A 17,925-nucleotide genomic window follows, 5' to 3' on the forward strand; every position below is an offset into this window, starting at 1 on the left:
ACAGCAGCTGTTGGAGCAGCCAGGAAAGAGCAGACACTCGTGTTTGCTATTTGTCTAAAGCTCCTTTGAAGTGTTACCCAGGGCTAGACAGCTCCCTTTTACACTACTACTCCCTTTTACACAACTACTCCCTCCCTCCCTCCCTCCCTCCCTCCCTCCCTCCCTCCCTCCCTCCCTCCCTCCCTCCCTCCCTCCCTCCCTCTTACTCACTCCTCCATGTGTTTTGATAATAGCCCAATGCTCTAGACCGCACGGGCTGTCTTATTAGTAAAGCTGGCAATATACAGTGAATATGCTAAAGTATTAACAAAACTCAACTGCACTATGCATCCTCAATCCTATACAGTACACACACATACTCATACAGCTTTGCAATCTCTGACTCATATCTGTGAACATGGACTGAGAAAAGAATAGAATGTCTGTCCACGTAGTTAAAGAACATTAGATTATCAGGACCTGGGAATTAACCGATAAGGAGTTTTAAATAAAGCGATACACCAGTGCCAAGTCATTTCCGCCAAGTCATTGCCTCAAAATAGAATAGAAATCCGCCGGCCACTTTCATAACTGTAATTCTGGAAATTAGTTGCACCTCATTAACCTTCTGTAACGTTTTGGTTTTGCTTAGCGCTGTGCAGTATAGTACATTACATTCCCAGACTGCAGTGTGTGTGTGAGGCACAGAGGTGGTTGCAGACTGGTAGTCATTGATGGTGTTGTCGCACAATGAGTGCACCTGAACAGAAGGGTTGTTTCAGTCCTGGCAGCGTGGCGTGTTCCAAACGCCATTATACAGAGGTCATACAAGATAAAAGCCACACACACATACCGAGCCAGACTGGGAAGTAGTGATGTGTATCTTTCCCTTTCAAGATTTGTTGATATATATCTAGAGACATGGCTCCGATACAATACAGGAACGATATAGTTTTAGTTTAAAATGGGCTTGGGCGGTATCCAGATTATCATACCTTAATACCGACCTTGTGCCGTACCAAGATATTCGGTAATACCGGCACTGAACACAAGGACCGCTTTTTTCAAACCCAACTGAGCCTTTGTAATCCGAAGGTGTGATCAATGTTAACAAGTAAATGTAAATCCCATAGAGAATGCTAACTAAATGCTAAGGAGAGCATTGTGAACATTTTTATACTGTCTCTGACCTAATGTATTTGCAGGACAGGAATCCCAGCTCAAACTTATACAAGTAACAAAAAAATGCTACATAGATTGCTGCACGCATAAAACAAATATCAAGAGCCCCTCTTAGCTAGAAAGCTAACTAGCTATTAAATTAGCAAACCAAATGCACAACTACAGAGCATTTAGCACATTTTAGACAGTTAACTTAATAGTTGTAAGATATCTAGCTGGCAAACATTTAGTTGTGAATTCCATACTATAACTAGATCACCTGGTGTGTGCTGCACAACAGTGAGCGACTCACAAGGCTAAAGTCTCGTGACAAACACCACGTGCCTGGATACTACCGGTCAGCTTCATAATGTAAAATTATGTGACAGGTGAAATGAAGAACACAATCTTATCTCCTAACGTATTGCACAAGTTGACTGCAGGTATTTACTTAGAAAGTAGCTACAAATATTAAAATATATATATATATATTTTTAAATAGTTTGAAACATCTTTCTGCGATTCGATGCACTAACATTTGTTGCATAAACACATTTTTCTATCCATTCTAAATCAAAATCTGTTGCTGATGGAGTTGAGGTTGGCCTGTGTGTGTGTGTGTGTGTGTGTGTGTGTGTGTGTGTGTGTGTGTGTGTGTGTGTGTGTGTGTGTGTGTGTGTGTGATGATCTACAGTGCCCCTTTAGAAAGTATTCTCACCAGGTCCACTGAGATTAACTTGGGAAAAAATGAAATAATGGCAATAGGAAAAATAAATAACTCATGATCTACAGCAATCCTTTAAGGACGCTTAATAAGTGACAACAAACAGAAAATATATAAAGATAAAATAAACCTCTTCAGAATGGCATGGCTCCCAAAGTTGTTATATTTATTCTCGGTAATACCAATTACATCACTGACGCATTCTTTAAAAAAGTATACTCGGTCATAACATACTTTTTATATGGGCAAATAAAACTAATAAAAAAGAATAAAAAGTAAATATTTTTTTACATCTTTGTAAGTCTGAGGGTGGTTTTAACCTTCCAGACTTGGAATTGTAACTACATGCCACCCAGGGCTTTTACTTGCAACACATAGTTAGTATAAATACACTAAAGAGGAACAATGGGTACGTATTGAAGATCCCCAGAACCTTTTCACGTTTCTGTTTTCCTAGGATAAAGCTAATAACATTAGAAACTTCATAGTTAAGAACACTAGAACAATATGGAAGAAAATGAAATGTCTTTTACAAGAACCAATATCACTTCCTAAAAACATAACCCTGTGGGTAAATCCTTGGATAGCTTGGTCCACATGGAAACCTAAATGCATAGAAACCATAACTGACTTGGTAAGAGCAAATACATTTATTTCCATGACAGAATTAATAAGCGATTTTTGGACTGACCAAAATTCAAATGCATGCAACTTCTTATCAATACATTTAAATATTTTGGACATCAGAGCAATCTTGAAGGAATCCTATTTGAGTCAGAAAGGCTATTCATATGATAGGTAAGACACGGTTGAAGTCGGACTTTTACATACACTTAGGTTGGAGTCTTTAAAACTCGCTTTTCAACCACTCCACACATTTCTTGTTAACAAACTATAGTTTTGGCAAATCGGTTATGACATCTACTCTGTGCATGACACAAGTCATTTTTCCAACAATTGTTTACAGACAGATTATTTCACTTATGACAGTATCACAATTCCAGTGGGTCAGAAGTTTACATACACTAAGTTGACTATGCCTTTAAACAGCTTGGAAAATTCCCGAAAATGTCATGGCTTTAGAAGCTTCTGATAGGCTAATTGACATCATTTGAGTCAATTGGAGGTGTACCTGTAGATATATTTCAAGGCCGACCTTCAAACTCAGTGCCTCTTTGCTTGACATCATAGGAAATTCAAAAGAAATCAGCCAAGACCTCAGGAAACCTCCAAGTCTGGTTCATCCTTGGGAGCAATTTCAAATGCCTGAAGGTACCACGTTCATCTGTACAAACAATAGTACACTAGTATAAACACCATGGGACCACATAGCCGTCATACCGCTCAAGAAGGAGATGCATTCTGTCTCCTAGAGATGAACGTACTTTGGTGCGAAAAGTGCAAATCAATCCCAGAACAACAGCAACGGACCTTGTGAAGATGTTGGAGGAAACGGGTACAAAAGTATCTATATCCACAGTAAAACGAGTCCTATATCGACATAACCTGAAAGGCCGCACAGCAAGGAAAAAGCCACCACTCCAAAACCGCCATAAAAAAGTCAGACCACGGTTTGCAACTGCACATGGGAACAAATATCGTACTTTTTGGAGAAATGTCCTCTGGTCTGATGAAACAAAAATAGAACTGTTTGGCCATAATGACCATTGTTATGTTTGGAGGAAAAAGGGGGAGGCTTGCAAGCCGAAGAACACCATCCCAACCGTGAAGCACGGGGGTGGCAGCATCATGTTGTGGGGGTGCTTTGCTGCAGGAGGGACTGGTGCACTTCACAAAATAGATGATATAATGGTTAAGGAAAACGATGTGGATATATTGAAGCAACATCTCAAGACATCAGTCAAAGTTAAAGCTTGGTCGCAAATGGGTCTTCCAAATGGACAATGACCCCAAGCATACTTCCATAGCTGTGGCAAAATGGCTTAAGAACATCAAAGTCAAGGTATTGCAGTGGCCATCACAAAGCCCTGATCTCAGTCCTATAGAACATTTGTGGGCAGAACTGAAAAAGCGCAAGGAGGCCTACAAACCTGACTCAGTTACACCAGCTCTGTCAGGAGGTATGGGCCAAAATTCACCCAACTTGTTGTGGGATGCTTGTGGAAGGCTACCCAAAACGTTTGACCCAAGTTAAACAATTTAAAGGCAATGCTACCGAATACTAATTGAGTGCATGTAAACTTCTGACCCACGGGGAATATGATGAAAGAAATAAAAGCTGAAATAAATCATTCTCTCTACTAATATTCTGACATTTCATATTCTTAAAATAAAGTGGTGATCCTAACTGACCTAGGACAGGGATTTTTTTTACTAGGATTAAATATCAGAAATTGTGAAAAACTGAGTTTAAATGTATTTGGCTAAGGTGTATGTTAACTTCCGACTTCACCTCTATATACAGTGCCTTGCGAAAGTATTCGGCCCCCTTGAACTTTGCGACCTTTTGCCACATTTCAGGCTTCAAACATAAAGATATAAAACTGTATTTTTTTGTGAAGAATCAACAACAAGTGGGACACAATCATGAAGTGGAACGACATTTATTGGATATTTCAAACTTTTTTAACAAATCAAAAACTGAAACATTGGGCGTGCAAAATTATTCAGCCCCTTTACTTTCAGTGCAGCAAACTCTCTCCAGAAGTTCAGTGAGGATCTCTGAATGATCCAATGTTGACCTAAATGACTAATGATGATAAATCCAATCCACCTGTGTGTAATCAAGTCTCCGTATAAATGCACCTGCACTGTGATAGTCTCAGAGGTCCGTTAAAAGCGCAGAGAGCATCATGAAGAACAAGGAACACACCAGGCAGGTCCGAGATACTGTTGTGAAGAAGTTTAAAGCCGGATTTGGATACAAAAATATTTCCCAAGCTTTAAACATCCCAAGGAGCACTGTGCAAGCGATAATATTGAAATGGAAGGAGTATCAGACCACTGTAAATCTACCAAGACCTGGCCGTCCCTCTTAACTTTCAGCTCATACAAGGAGAAGACTGATCAGAGATGCAGCCAAGAGGCCCATGATCACTCTGGATGAACTGCAGAGATCTACAGCTGAGGTGGGAGACTCTGTCCATAGGACAACAATCAGTCGTATATTGCACAAATCTGGCCTTTATGGAAGAGTGGCAAGAAGAAAGCCATTTCTTAAAGATATCCATAAAAAGTGTATTTTAAAGTTTGCCACAAGCCACCTGGGAGACACACCAAACATGTGGAAGAAGGTGCTCTGGTCAGATGAAACCAAAATTGAACTTTTTGTCAACAATGCAAAACGTTATGTTTGGCGTAAAAGCAACACACCATCCCCACTGTCAAACATGGTGGTGGCAGCATCATGGTTTGGGCCTGCTTTTCTTCAGCAGGGACAGGGAAGATGGTTAAAATTGATGGGAAGATGGATGGAGGCAAATACAGGACCATTCTGGAAGAAAACCTGATGGAGTCTGCAAAAGACCTGAGACTGGGACGGAGATTTGTCTTCCAACAAGACAATGATCCAAAACATAAAGCAAAATCTACAATGGAATGGTTCAAAAATAAACATATCCAGGTGTTAGAATGGCCAAGTCAAAGTCCAGACCTGAATCCAATCGAGAATCTGTGGAAAGAACTGAAAACTGCTGTTCACAAATGCTCTCCATCCAACCTCACTGAGCTCGAGCTGTTTTGCAAGGAGGAATGGGAAAAAATGTCAGTCTCTCGATGTGCAAAACTAATAGAGACATACCCCAAGCGACTTACAGCTGTAATCGCAGCAAAAGGTGGCGCTACAAAGTATTAATTTAAGGGGGCTGAATAATTTTGCACGCCCAATTTTTCTGTTTTTGATTTGTTAAAAAAGTTTGAAATATCCAATAAATGTCGTTCAACTTCATGATTGTGTCCCACTTGTTGTTGATTCTTCACAAAAAAATACAGTTTTATATCTTTATGTTTGAAGCCTGAAATGTGGCAAAAGGTCGCAAAGTTCAAGGGGGCCGAATACTTTCGCAAGGCACTGTAAAACCTTAGAGCCTATCCACCTGACTACCTCTTAGAAAACAATATAAACTATTGGAACCAAGACTTAAAAAGAACTGGTATTGGCACAAGATTGCAGGAATGTTTGAACCTAACTAACGAAATTACAGTTAACGAAAATGTACGTTTAATGCTGTATAAACTAATATATAGAATTTATTACGCTAAAATTCATTAATTCTACAGCACAGCAGTTTTAGTAGGCTAGCCTACTGATATTGCCTGGGGTTGTTCGGCACGTATGCAAAATGACTTGTAGGTCAATGACTTAATGCAGTTCGACACTGAAAGAGAAGAAGCATCAGTTGTCACAATTAGGGCTGTGGCGATCATGACATTTTGTCAGCCGGTTGTTGACACGCTGACAAAACAAAAAACTATTACTAGGCTATTCAAATACAAATTCACTATAATTGTAGGCTACTTGTAAGCCGCCCTGCATAATCAATGAACCAACAGCATCGCCTAGGGCTATACGTTCTCTCCCAGATTAGTGGATATGTACTGAACAAAAATATAAACTCAACATGCAGCAATTTCAAACATTTTACTGAGTTACAGTTTATATTAGGAAATCAGTCAATTTAAATGAATTCGTAAGTTCCTATTCTATGGATTTCACATAACTGAGAATACAGTTATGCATCCGTTGGTCACAGACACCTTGAAAAGAAGGTAGTCTGTATCTGGTGTGACCACTATTTGCCTCATGCAGTGCGACACATCTCCTTCGCATAAAGTTGATAACTGTGTTGTTTGCATTTCACTGTAAGGGCTACACCTTTTGTATTCGGCGCATGTGACAAATAACATTTGATTGTGGAATGTTGTCCCACTCAATGGCTGTGTGCGAAGTTGCCTTGTGTACAGATCCTTATGACATGGGACCAGGGTGGCTTATGGTAGAGAAATTAACATTAAATTATCTGGCAACAGCTCTGGTGGACAATCCTGACATCAGCATGCCAATTGCAGGCTCCCTCGACTTGAGACATCTGTGGCATTGTGTTGTGTGACAAAACTGCACATTTTAAAGTGGGCTTTTATTGTCCCCCAGCACAAGGTCCACCTGTGTAATGATCATGCTGTTTAATCAGCTTCTTGATATGCCACACCTTTCAGGTGGATGGATTGTCTTGGCAAAGGAGCACTGCTCACTAACTGGGATGTAAACATGTGCGTCCAAAATCTGAGAGAAATAAGCTTTTTGTGCATATGGAACATTTAGGCTAGACCAATTATGTACCAAAGACATCTTCTATCCGTTTTGTTTTATGTTTTTCTGCCATGAGTAATAAGCGGTAGGCTATGTATTGTATAACGGCACAATCATCATTTTAATTACATTTTTTCAGGCTTGGGCTGACAAGCCTATGTGTATGCATCAGCTCTAATATGCAAATAGTGTTTTGAATTAATCATCACCTTAGAGCGCTGTCAATTTTGTTGTGTTGGTCGTTGCGGACCTTGTTTCTAAGCCTGTGTTTTACACTGTTTCAACCTGCTGTCGAACTTCTTTCTTCAAATTGATAATCACAGTGAGGTGAGTTTTAAAAGCATGATGGTGTTTTGATGATTGCATTTGCATTGATATCAGAGTGGTTAGAGGGACAATAGAGCTCTGAGTACCAGGCCATTAGGACCTGGTTGTAGTTAGGAAGTTGGGTTCTACCAAAGCATGTCCAGGGTGCATAAGCCATGTCCAGGGTGCATAAGCCATGTCCAGGGTGCATAAGCCATGTCCAGGGTGCATAAGCCATGTCCAGGGTGCATAAGAGATTACTGTTACTCAACGGTCACATAGAATTTTACTGCGGTCGTAACTCATGACTGCCGGTGTGGCAGCAATACAGTCACCGCAACAGCCCTATTCACAAAAGATGAGGTATTTTCAGGATGAAGAAAGAATGTAATTTGAGGGGGGGGGAGTGAACTGATTCAACAGTTTTCTGACCAATGCATGCTACATTTGGATCGGTTTGGAGTCCGCGGACGCACTTGTATCTTAAACATTTGACTTAAACATTTTAATCTGGACCGATGCGTGTCGGTGAATCATTTCATCCCTAATGGGAAGAAATCAGCTCCAACAGTGTAGAGGAAATACCTGCTCCCCATTCATTTAGTGTTATACACATACCGGAGCGCTACACATGCCTTTGTGTCTTTGCTGCATTAAGGCAATTTAACAGAGGATAAATTGGCGCCCGTTTTTAAACACATCGCCAGCGGGTGATGAAGTGAGCTTTTTGAAAATCTACACCTGCTTACACTCAAGAAATGGGGTCAGCTGATGCGCAGGGCAACTTTGTTTTGTCTGCTGTTACCCAATCAACTTTTATTTAGACTGTCTGCCTATCACCATAATCTATTTGGAAAGATTCAAAGCTGCATCTTGAAAAGCTTTTTGCATGAATCTGAAGTTGGTCAGCGGTTCTCCACAACAATACTAGCTTTATAAAATGCCCTCTGTCTTTATTGGTTTCAATCACAGTAAATGTTTCTATTGGCCTGAACCCACGTCCCTCAACTACCCTTAATGATCTTGAAATAAAATGTGTGATCTGAAAATCAAAAAGAAATCAAAGCTTGGTGTTCAGAGATAGATGGGAGAGGTTGAGTGGAGCTGAAGGATGGGAATGAAAACCAACAAAGGATAACTATTGTAAAATATACTGTGTCTGTAAAATGTATGTATAAGCTGGAAGTAGAAGCCTAAGTGTTGTCCATTACTTTACTCCAGTTAGGGGAGGGACGGTAGGGTTAGTGGAAAATAATATATATAAAAATATATTTAAAAAAATATACACTACTGTTCAAAAGTTTGGGGTCACTTAGAAATATCCTTGTATTTGAAAGAAAAGCATTTTTTTTTTGTCCATGTTAAAATAACATCAAGTTGATCAGAAATACAGTGTAGACATTGTTAATGTTGTAAATGACTATTGTAGCTGGAAACTGCTGATTAGTTTATGGGTTATCTACATAGGTGTACAGAGGACCATTATCAGTAACCATCACATTTGTGTTCCTATGGCACGTTGTGTTAGCTAATTATTTTCACATAACAGCGCAAACTGGCTCTAACCGGAATAGAAAGAGGAGTGGGAGGCCCCGGTGCACACCTGAGCAAGAGGACAAGTACATTTGTGTCTCGTTTGAGAAACAGACGCCTTTCAAAAACAATGAAATGTCTAAGTGACTCAACTTTTGAATGGTAGTGTTTTTATATATATAGTACCAGTCAAAAGTTTGGACACACCTACTCATTCAAGGGTTTTTCTTTATTTTTCTATTTTCTACATTGTATAATAATAGTGAAGACATCATGTAATAACCAAAAAAGTGTTAAACAAATGAAAATATATTTTTGATTCTTCAAAGTAGCCACCCTTTTGACTGGTACTGTATATTTACATTTTGTTTTATAGAGGATTGGAAATGATGCAGACAAATACATTGATGGAAGCCACAATCTGTCTGCAATATTGAAGATAATCTCCCCCTAATTATTAAATGTTCTTAATAGGAAAAGAAAGTGTGATCTTGTATGTTTTGAGAGTAGCTTGGTTGGAGTAGGCGGGGAGTGGGAAGGATTGTCTGTTTTTTAGTAAACACTATCAGGATCCTTTCTAGTCATTTGACCAAAGAGAGGAGAAAAAAGGAGAGAGATAAAAGAAGAGGAGAGACGGCCCCTCTAATATTTCCCTCTGAGCATACAGCTGATAGCATCTGGCACAGGCGAGCTCTCGAGGGAGCACAGTAATGTGTTCCATCAGCGTTTACTACTGAACAAATTAACTAAGACAAGCACCGCTGCCTGAGCCAGCAAAATTCTTTCATTAGCAAAATTATGAAGCCATTATGGAGTACAATTTGGTCCTTTATTCAAGCGCTGCTGCTGGATGAGAAAGGCGGCAGGACCCGATGCAGGCAGACAGCAAAATGTCTGAGAGGACCGACGCTATGGAGCCTGGGGGTGTTGGTGAGGTTGGTCACGCCCCCCCCCCCCCCATTGATGGGATAGTCAGCATTTGTGACGGTGAATTAAAGGGATAATCCACTGCCAGAAATAAAAATCATGAAACTCCTGTCAATTTGGTGAAAGCCTATGTTATATTGGTGGACCCCTTGATTTTACTTCAAAGTGATCCGCCTGTGAAAATCAGGAAATTGTGTAGGAACGCACGTCATAGCTATATAATTCTCATCCCCTGGGGGGTAAACAATTACCTGCACTCCAGATCAGCAAATCAGCCAATAGATGATATGGCCATACTTGTTTAGAACACATCCATCCATTTATATCGTCATGACAAAGTATAGATTGTACTTAGATGTGTACCAAATTATTCACCTCCATTTCTCCTTCAAGTATCATGTCTCAGTGCGCCATGTCTGTAGGAAACAGATATATTACAGAAAGGAAGAGATAGGAATCCCATTGGGCAACGAATGGAGAAACATCCCACCCAACTGACTGTCGACCAATCGCATTCACGTTGTCATGTGTTTGCTAAGCTAATCGTCATCCAATGCGATTCTTATTACCTCTGTTGGAAAGCAACGTAACGCTGCTCTCGCTCTAGGCAGAGATGCCGTTTATAGCTCAGTGGCAGAGACTAACTTTAAGTTGAACTTGTGAGAGACTCCTAAGTTGATAGTGCAGTTTGTATAGGAGATATTACAGCTAGCTAGCTACTTCACAATACTTCATATTGACTTTGTTATTATTGTGTAGCAATGTTTTCTATCTAGTTACCTAGCCAGCCAACCAGCCCAGGGAGAGAGGAAGCATTGCATTGTGGGTTTTGTAGTAGACTTGAGCTGCAACAGATTTCCCAAAACAGTTTTCACATGATTCTACCAATCTTGCTATTACGACAAAATGAAGCATTTGTTCACAAAAAATATCGTCGGATATTAGTGTTATTTAACAATGTTAATAACAGGAATTAGTGGTTTGGGGTGGATTATCTCTTTACGTAGTTTAAGCAGTGGTCTTGAACGTGTGTGTTAATGTATTTGCGCTAGCCTTCTTTTTTAATATATTTTTTTCTTCTTCCTTTTACCCCTTTTTCTCCCCAATTTCGTAGTATCCAATTGGTAGTTAGTCTTATCTCTTCACTGCAACTTCCGTGCAGACTTGGGTGAGGCGAAGGTCGAGAGCCGTGCGTCCTCCGAAACAACCCAACCAAGTCACAATGCCCACTTAACCCGGAAGCCAGCCCCATCAACGTGTCGGAGGAAACATCGTGCACCTGGCAACCGTGTCAACGTGCACTGCGCCCAGCCCCCCACAGGAGTCGCTAGTGCGAGATGGAACAAGGGCATCCCTGCCGACCAAACCCTCCCCTAACCCAGACGACGCTGGGCCAATTGTGTGCCACCCCATGGGTCTCCCGGTCGTGGCCGGCTGCGCTATCCTTCTCATTAGCCTGTGCCCATAGCTCCTAAATCAAATCAAATCAAATTTATTAATATAGCCCTTCGTACATCAGCTGATATCTCAAAGTGCTGTACAGAAACCCAGCCTAAAACCCCAAACAGCAAGCAATGCAGGTGTAGAAGCACGGTGGCTAGGAAAAACTCCCTAGAAAAGCCCAAACCTAGGAAGAAACCTAGAGAGGAACCAGGCTATGTGGGGTGGCCAGTCCTCTTCTGGCTGTGCCGGGTGGAGATTATAACAGAACATGGCCAAGATGTTCAAATGTTCATAAATGACCAGCATGGTCGAATAATAATAAGGCAGAACAGTTGAAACTGGAGCAGCAGCACGATCAGGTGGACTGGGGACAGCAGGGAGTCATCATGTCAGGTATTCCTGAGGCATGGTCCTAGGGCTCAGGTCCTCCGAGAGAGAGAAAGAAAGAGAGAATTAGAGAGAGCATATGTGGGATGTCCAGTCCTCTTCTGGCTGTACCGGGTGGAGATTATAACAGAACATGGCCAAGATGTTCAAATGTTCATAAATGACCAGCATGGTCGAATAATAATAAGGCAGAACAGTTGAAACTGGAGCAGCAGCACGGCTAGGTGGACTGGGGACAGCAAGGAGTCATCATGTCAGGTAGTCCTGGGGCATGGTCCTAGGGCTCAGGTCCTCCGAGAGAGAGAAAGAAAGAGAGAAGGAGAGAATTAGAGAATGCACACTTAGATTCACACAGGACACCGAATAGGAAAGGAGAAGTACTCCAGATATAACAAACTGACCCTAGCCCCCCGACACAAACTACTGCAGCATAAATACTGGAGGCTGAGACAATGACATACAGTAGAAACGTTGGACAGAATATAGGCTAGGCAATTTTCATACAGTTCTTTACATTATAAAAAGAGCTTATAGCCTGAACAAAAAATGCCTGTGTCTGTACACCAAGGCCTGCTAATATCATATAGCCTGTACACATTCACTTTGCTGCTTTTGATAGATTTAGCTACCCTGTGTGTTTAAAGATTTGCCTCCCTATATCTGTGGGTGTTTGCAGGCTGGGTTTGGTCTGACTATGAATTCCTGTTGATAAAAACCTAATTACTCACCCCACCCCATTCCCCTGTTCCCCTGGACTGGCTCAGAGGGGTCCCAGAGACGCGGTGGTGCATTAAAACTGGTTGGGAAGCCTGGCTCTAATCAATTTGAAGTGATTAGCCAAATCGTTTGCATAATGTGCTTAACGGCAGCATCTGCTAATCAGTCTCAAGACCCTTAACTTGACAGAAGCTTTTTGGGGAACGGGGCGTTCCTCCTTTCCACTTCTCCTTTCCACCCTCCTCCTTCCGCCCCTCGTGTCTTCATTCCTCGCTAGTCTAGATACCGCTGGAGAGGAACGGGAATACAGTTGCTGAGAGCTACAGTACAGCTAGCCAATGCATTAGCAGGGTTGGGTAGGTTACTTCCTAAATGTAATCTGTTGCTTTGTCCTTTTTTTGACTTATTTAGTAACTACATAGACTTACAGGGGGCAATCAAAAGTGTTTCAGTATGTGTCCATTAGGGTTTGTTTTTTTAATCATCAGCATGAATTAGATTGAGCAATAAAAGCCCCACTTTTATTCCATAGGCTGGAATAAAAGTGTCGCAAGAGCAATTTTTTTTCACTGGTTGTCTACTGGTTTCAAAAACAATGATTGATAAGCAGCTTAAACTTCTTGAATTCAACCATTGTTGGGTTCAAATACACATTTAGATTTGTGAACATCCATCCACAAATCACAATCCTTAAGGCGCAAATAGCTTAATGAGAGAGCAGCAGTGTGATTCACATCAATACGCTATGTAGATATCAATAATAAGTGATATCCGTATCACCGTAGACTACAACCACTGCTGTCATCCTGACCTCCAAGCGTTTATTCAAGTTGGATAATCTTTGGATGCTGACAGCAGTCGCACTATTGGAAGACATAGCTTGGACTGTAGCCTACAAAAGCCTATACCTGCTCTCTTCCCGCGATCGATCAAAAACATTTGCTGTGTCATCGTAGTGGTCTCTGACTTGTGGTCAGACTCGTTCACGTGGAACAAACTTAAAACTTGCAGCTTTTTTCAATGTTGATTTGAATGTCATTGAGAAAACAGAAGTTTTTTCCTCAAACATCCTTTCTGAATTTAAAAGTAATCCTTGAAGTAATCATCTAGTTTTTCAAAAGTATCTGTAACCCGATTACAATATTTTTGCTGGTAACTGATTTTTTGTTGTTGTTGTAATCCCTTACATGTAACTGATTACATGTCATCTGTTACTCCCCAACTCTGTGCGTTAGCTCCTAGGGCTAGCTAACTCAATATATTTTCTTTAAACTTCTCTTCTGCTCATCTCTGCTCAGTGCCCCTGTGGCGAACCTTGGTTACTGTAGCCTTTCTGCCAAAGGCAGCGGAGTGGAGGTAACGTGCAGCGGGCCTCTTCCTGATCCTGGGTCAGTGTTGCCCACCAAACCTTTTACCCTGACCTGGGAACAGTTCCCCCAACATCCACCCCACAAAGCTGGAATTAGCATGCCCACCGCAGGCCTCAACGTGTGTGGCAAAGGTGGCGCCACAGGAGTTGGGGGAAAAGGTTGACGTTCCGTTGCTATGCAGCAACACCCCTATGACTGGTGAGCAGGCGACGCATCTATTGATGCCACTGCTTTAATGGACTTTCTTGAAATATGACGCACACACACCACACAAAAGCCCTTTTTTAAGACACTAACTTTTTACCAAATCATTTTAGGCTTGAAGCCCAAGTATTAAGTGAAACAGCTCTTATAGTTCTTGCTGCGGCCCTTCTATTCGACACTTCGTCCCTACTAGACTAGAGGAGGATCTGAGTGCAGATAAAATGGGGGCGAGAGGCGGAAGTGAGCTGTGCTCTAGCCAGTCTGCTGTGTGTACTGTATGCTCTAGTTACCCCCCCCAGACGTGGTGGTGGTGGCTGTGTGGAGTAAAGTGGGGGCAGCAGTCTGTCTCGCTCAGTTCCAGCCTAATTAACTTGATTTGTTCCCTGCATCTGGCTTCCAGATGTCAGCCTCGACTGTCTCTCCCTTTTTCTCGCTCTCGCACTCTGCCTCTCGCTCTCTGCCTCTCGCTCTCTGCCTCTCGCTCTCTGCCTCTCGCACTCTGCCTCTCGCTCTCTGCCTCTCGCTCTCTGCCTCTCGCTCTCTGCCTCTCGCACTCTGCCTCTCGCTCTCTGCCTCTCGCTCTCTGCCTCTCGCTCTCTGCCTCTCGCTCTCTGCCTCTCGCTCTCTGCCTCTCGCACTCTGCCTCTCGCTCTCTGCCTCTCGCTCTCTGCCTCTCGCTCTCTGCCTCTCGCACTCTGCCTCTCGCTCTCTGCCTCTCGCACTCTGCATCTCGCTCTCTGCCTCTCGCACTCTGCCTCTCGCTCTCTGCCTCTCGCTCTCTGCCTCTCGCTCTCTGCCTCTCGCACTCTGCCTCTCGCACTCTGCCTCTCGCTCTCTGCCTCTCGCTATCTGCCTCTTTCTCTCAGAGACAACACACACACACACACACACACACACACACACACACAAAGCCTCATCAAAGGCCCACCTGAGACTGCTTGTCAGTCACTTCACATATCCAAATCCAATGGGAAAATATGTCTTCGTCTGATACTAACTATAGATTTTCGTGGCTTACATTCTGAGAGTATAGGCCTATATAGGTTCAGCTGTATCAGTGTGGATATTCTAAGGGTAGTAGCCTGGCTTGTCCATGATGATCTAGAGTCTGTGTTTACCTTCTCCTGGCACCTCTGTCCCAACATTGATAATCTGGGATCTGCCCTATGACATTTACATGCCTAGCGACCATAAAGGCTGGAGCCTGTGAGAAAAGCTCTTTCGTCCCATACGTTTTTTTCTTTCTCTCCAATAGAGATTTTTATAAGCTGCGTAAATGCTGCTGGGATCTAAGTGGTTCTATTGCTTTTTTCACACTTCTGTCTGTAGAAGATGTGCTGAAAGGGTGTGTGTGTGTCCATTTTATGTGTGCGTACACTGTACAGTATGTGTGTCCAACTCTGTGGGTGTGTTTTTTCCCCCATAGCGGGGTGTGTGATGCCAGCCATTGAGTAGTCATGGTGCGTCTGTCTGTTTGTCTTTTTCCCCATAGGGGTGTGTGTGATGCCAGCCATTGAGTAGTCATGGTGCGTCTGTCTGTGTGTCTGTCTGTCTGTCTGTCTGTGTGTCTGTGTGTCTGTGTGTCTGTGTGTCTGGAGATTAATCCTCTTTTGACGTTGACTAAGACCAGTCTTTCTCTTCTCTCTCATGCTCCCAGTTTGGCACTAGTGGTGCCAGACTGCAGGGGGTCAAAGGGAGAGGAAAATAGAGAGTTAAATGTAAATGGCGGTCATCCCCCACAGAGCCCTGTGTAATCATTCTGTCCTTTCTCCTCCCCCCTCTTGGTCCCACAGAGAGAACTGGATGCCACCGCCACAGCCCTGGCCAACAGACAAGATGAGAGTGAGCAGTCTAGGAAAAAGCTCATCGACCAAAGCCGTGAGTTCAAGAAAAACACACCAGAGGTGAGTATCTGCTCTGCTTCTGCCTGCTTGTCTTCACACACACACACCACAGCAGTAGAGGCACGACAGAGAGGACACGTCTGTGTTAGTGTAACGGACGTGCAGTGTCATAGCTGGACAGACGTATGTGTGTGTACCCAGTCATCAATGCCTCTATTGTCATCCGATGGGCCGCACCAGGGGGGGTTGGGGGTGGGGTTAGTCGGGGAAATGATGCCCATTCAAGCGGAGGAGACAATGTCCTCTCATTGTTCACAGGCCCTCCCCCCGGCTATTCTTTCAGCTGGTTCCACTGGCATTTCGTGTCATTGTGGGCTGTGTTTATTTACCTTTTGGACACAGTGTCCTTTTGATTGGCTGAGCTCCTCATTTGTTCCTCATTGGATTCCACTTCCCATGCGGTCCAGTTAGCCCATCCTTACATTAGTCCATGCTAGCATAGTTTATTAAAGCACCATTCATTACATGGCATTACTTAGGTTACTCTGTGCCCCCTCTTGAAAACTTTTACTCTATTCAGGTTTGTCAGTACAATCTGAAACTCTCTGGGCATCCCATCAAAAGATGACCGTAGTAGTCAGTAGTCCCCATCCACCCCCTCAAACTGAACTCGATTACTCCACTACTACCACCTTTTAGGGAATATGCTTGTCGCATGGTTGGTCAAGGCTGTTCTGGCCAGTTTGACCGGCCCCACTGCTTTTCTGTGAAGTCATGTCCTGAATTGGTAAAAACTAGCCGTGCGTATGAGGTGTTTTAAGGAGTGAGCGGTTCTTTATTTACAGGAAACTCTGTTGTGGATCTGATTAAGCTGCCAGGGTTTAGGTATGCTGGCAAGGCCTCGGCAACGATGGCACAATGTCCAATAGACTCTTCAATTAACGATATGTCAACATATTTCGCCACAAGAAAAACAGTGGCGCTTTTGAAACCCGGCCTTTGATGACGACGCTGTGATGCTAAAAATGGCAACTGAATTGAAGGCCCACAGTTGTAGATTATAGAACAGATGTTTGATATTTTTTTAAACATTATTTTAACCAAAGAAATATACAAGAAGACTCTTATCCCTTCTACCCGTGGCTCAACTGTTCCCATTGAAGAGTGACCACTATTTAGCCTATTCTCATCTGCCTCGTCTGTGATTCAACCCTCCTACCACCACTGCCATCGTTTTTGCAGGTTGCCATTTTCTTATGCTCCTAAAATGCATCGTAGCGATGACATAAGCCCTCTATTCAGACAGAAAATAGGCCAATTTTGCGCCGCAGAGTTCCTCAGGGGGGTGGATTAGTTTTCCCCCGAAATCTTGTAAACACCAGGAATGCGTGACACTCCAGCTGTGCGGAGTGGTGCGGTCATTGTGTCCACCCGCCCGCCTAGACTCGCCTCGACATCATGTGACCCTTTTGTGTGGCTCCTCCGTCACCATGGCTCTCTACTCAAACAAAGCTGAGAGAGAGCAGGAGAGGGAGAAGAGAGCACAGAATGCAGAGAGGAGGGGGAGAAGAGAGGAGTGAGTTGACAGTGGGAAAGAGGAGAGCACAGGATAGAGCATGCAAAATAGAAGAAGAACAAACAGACTGCAGGTGGGAGGACCGACGAGTGGATATTACCAGGCACTTCAGCTTCATTTACTACTGTAGTTGATACAGAAGTGTATCCGTTCAAACAATATTGAATTTAAAAAGGGATAACAAAAAATACTCATCAGATATACTGAATGTACTATTTCACCCGCGTGCAGTCTGACTACGGCTTGGTGTTTCACAACGGGACACACCTGAGTCAGCTTGTCCTCAGGATCCATTCATCTGTTTGGTGGCGTTACAGTAGGCCTCTCTGCCGGCCAGGTTACTGTCATTGTCATTTCATTGGTTCCGTTCTGCCCTTGAGAAAGGCAGTTAACCCCCCAACAACAACTGCTTCCCGGGCGCCAATGATGTGGACATTGATTAAGGCAGCCCCCCGCGCCTCTGATTCAGAGGGGTTGGGTTAAAT

The 17,925-nt window shown here is 43.0% G+C and overlaps 1 protein-coding gene across 4 annotated transcripts in view; it reads left to right on the forward strand.

Annotated features, from left to right (window-relative positions):
* Positions 1-17,925, forward strand: part of LOC139423154 (homeobox protein cut-like 1) — a 247,218-nt gene that overhangs the window by 59,866 nt on the left and 169,427 nt on the right. For all 4 annotated transcript variants that reach the window (XM_071174851.1, XM_071174853.1, XM_071174854.1 and 1 more), the window contains exon 2: positions 15,814-15,924. In XM_071174851.1, coding sequence (XP_071030952.1) covers positions 15,814-15,924 — 111 coding nt within the window. The remainder of the gene's footprint in view (positions 1-15,813; positions 15,925-17,925) is intronic.

The sequence above is a fragment of the Oncorhynchus clarkii genome, chromosome 12 (genome assembly GCF_045791955.1).
Source record: "Oncorhynchus clarkii lewisi isolate Uvic-CL-2024 chromosome 12, UVic_Ocla_1.0, whole genome shotgun sequence".
Classification (NCBI taxonomy): domain Eukaryota; kingdom Metazoa; phylum Chordata; class Actinopteri; order Salmoniformes; family Salmonidae; genus Oncorhynchus; species Oncorhynchus clarkii.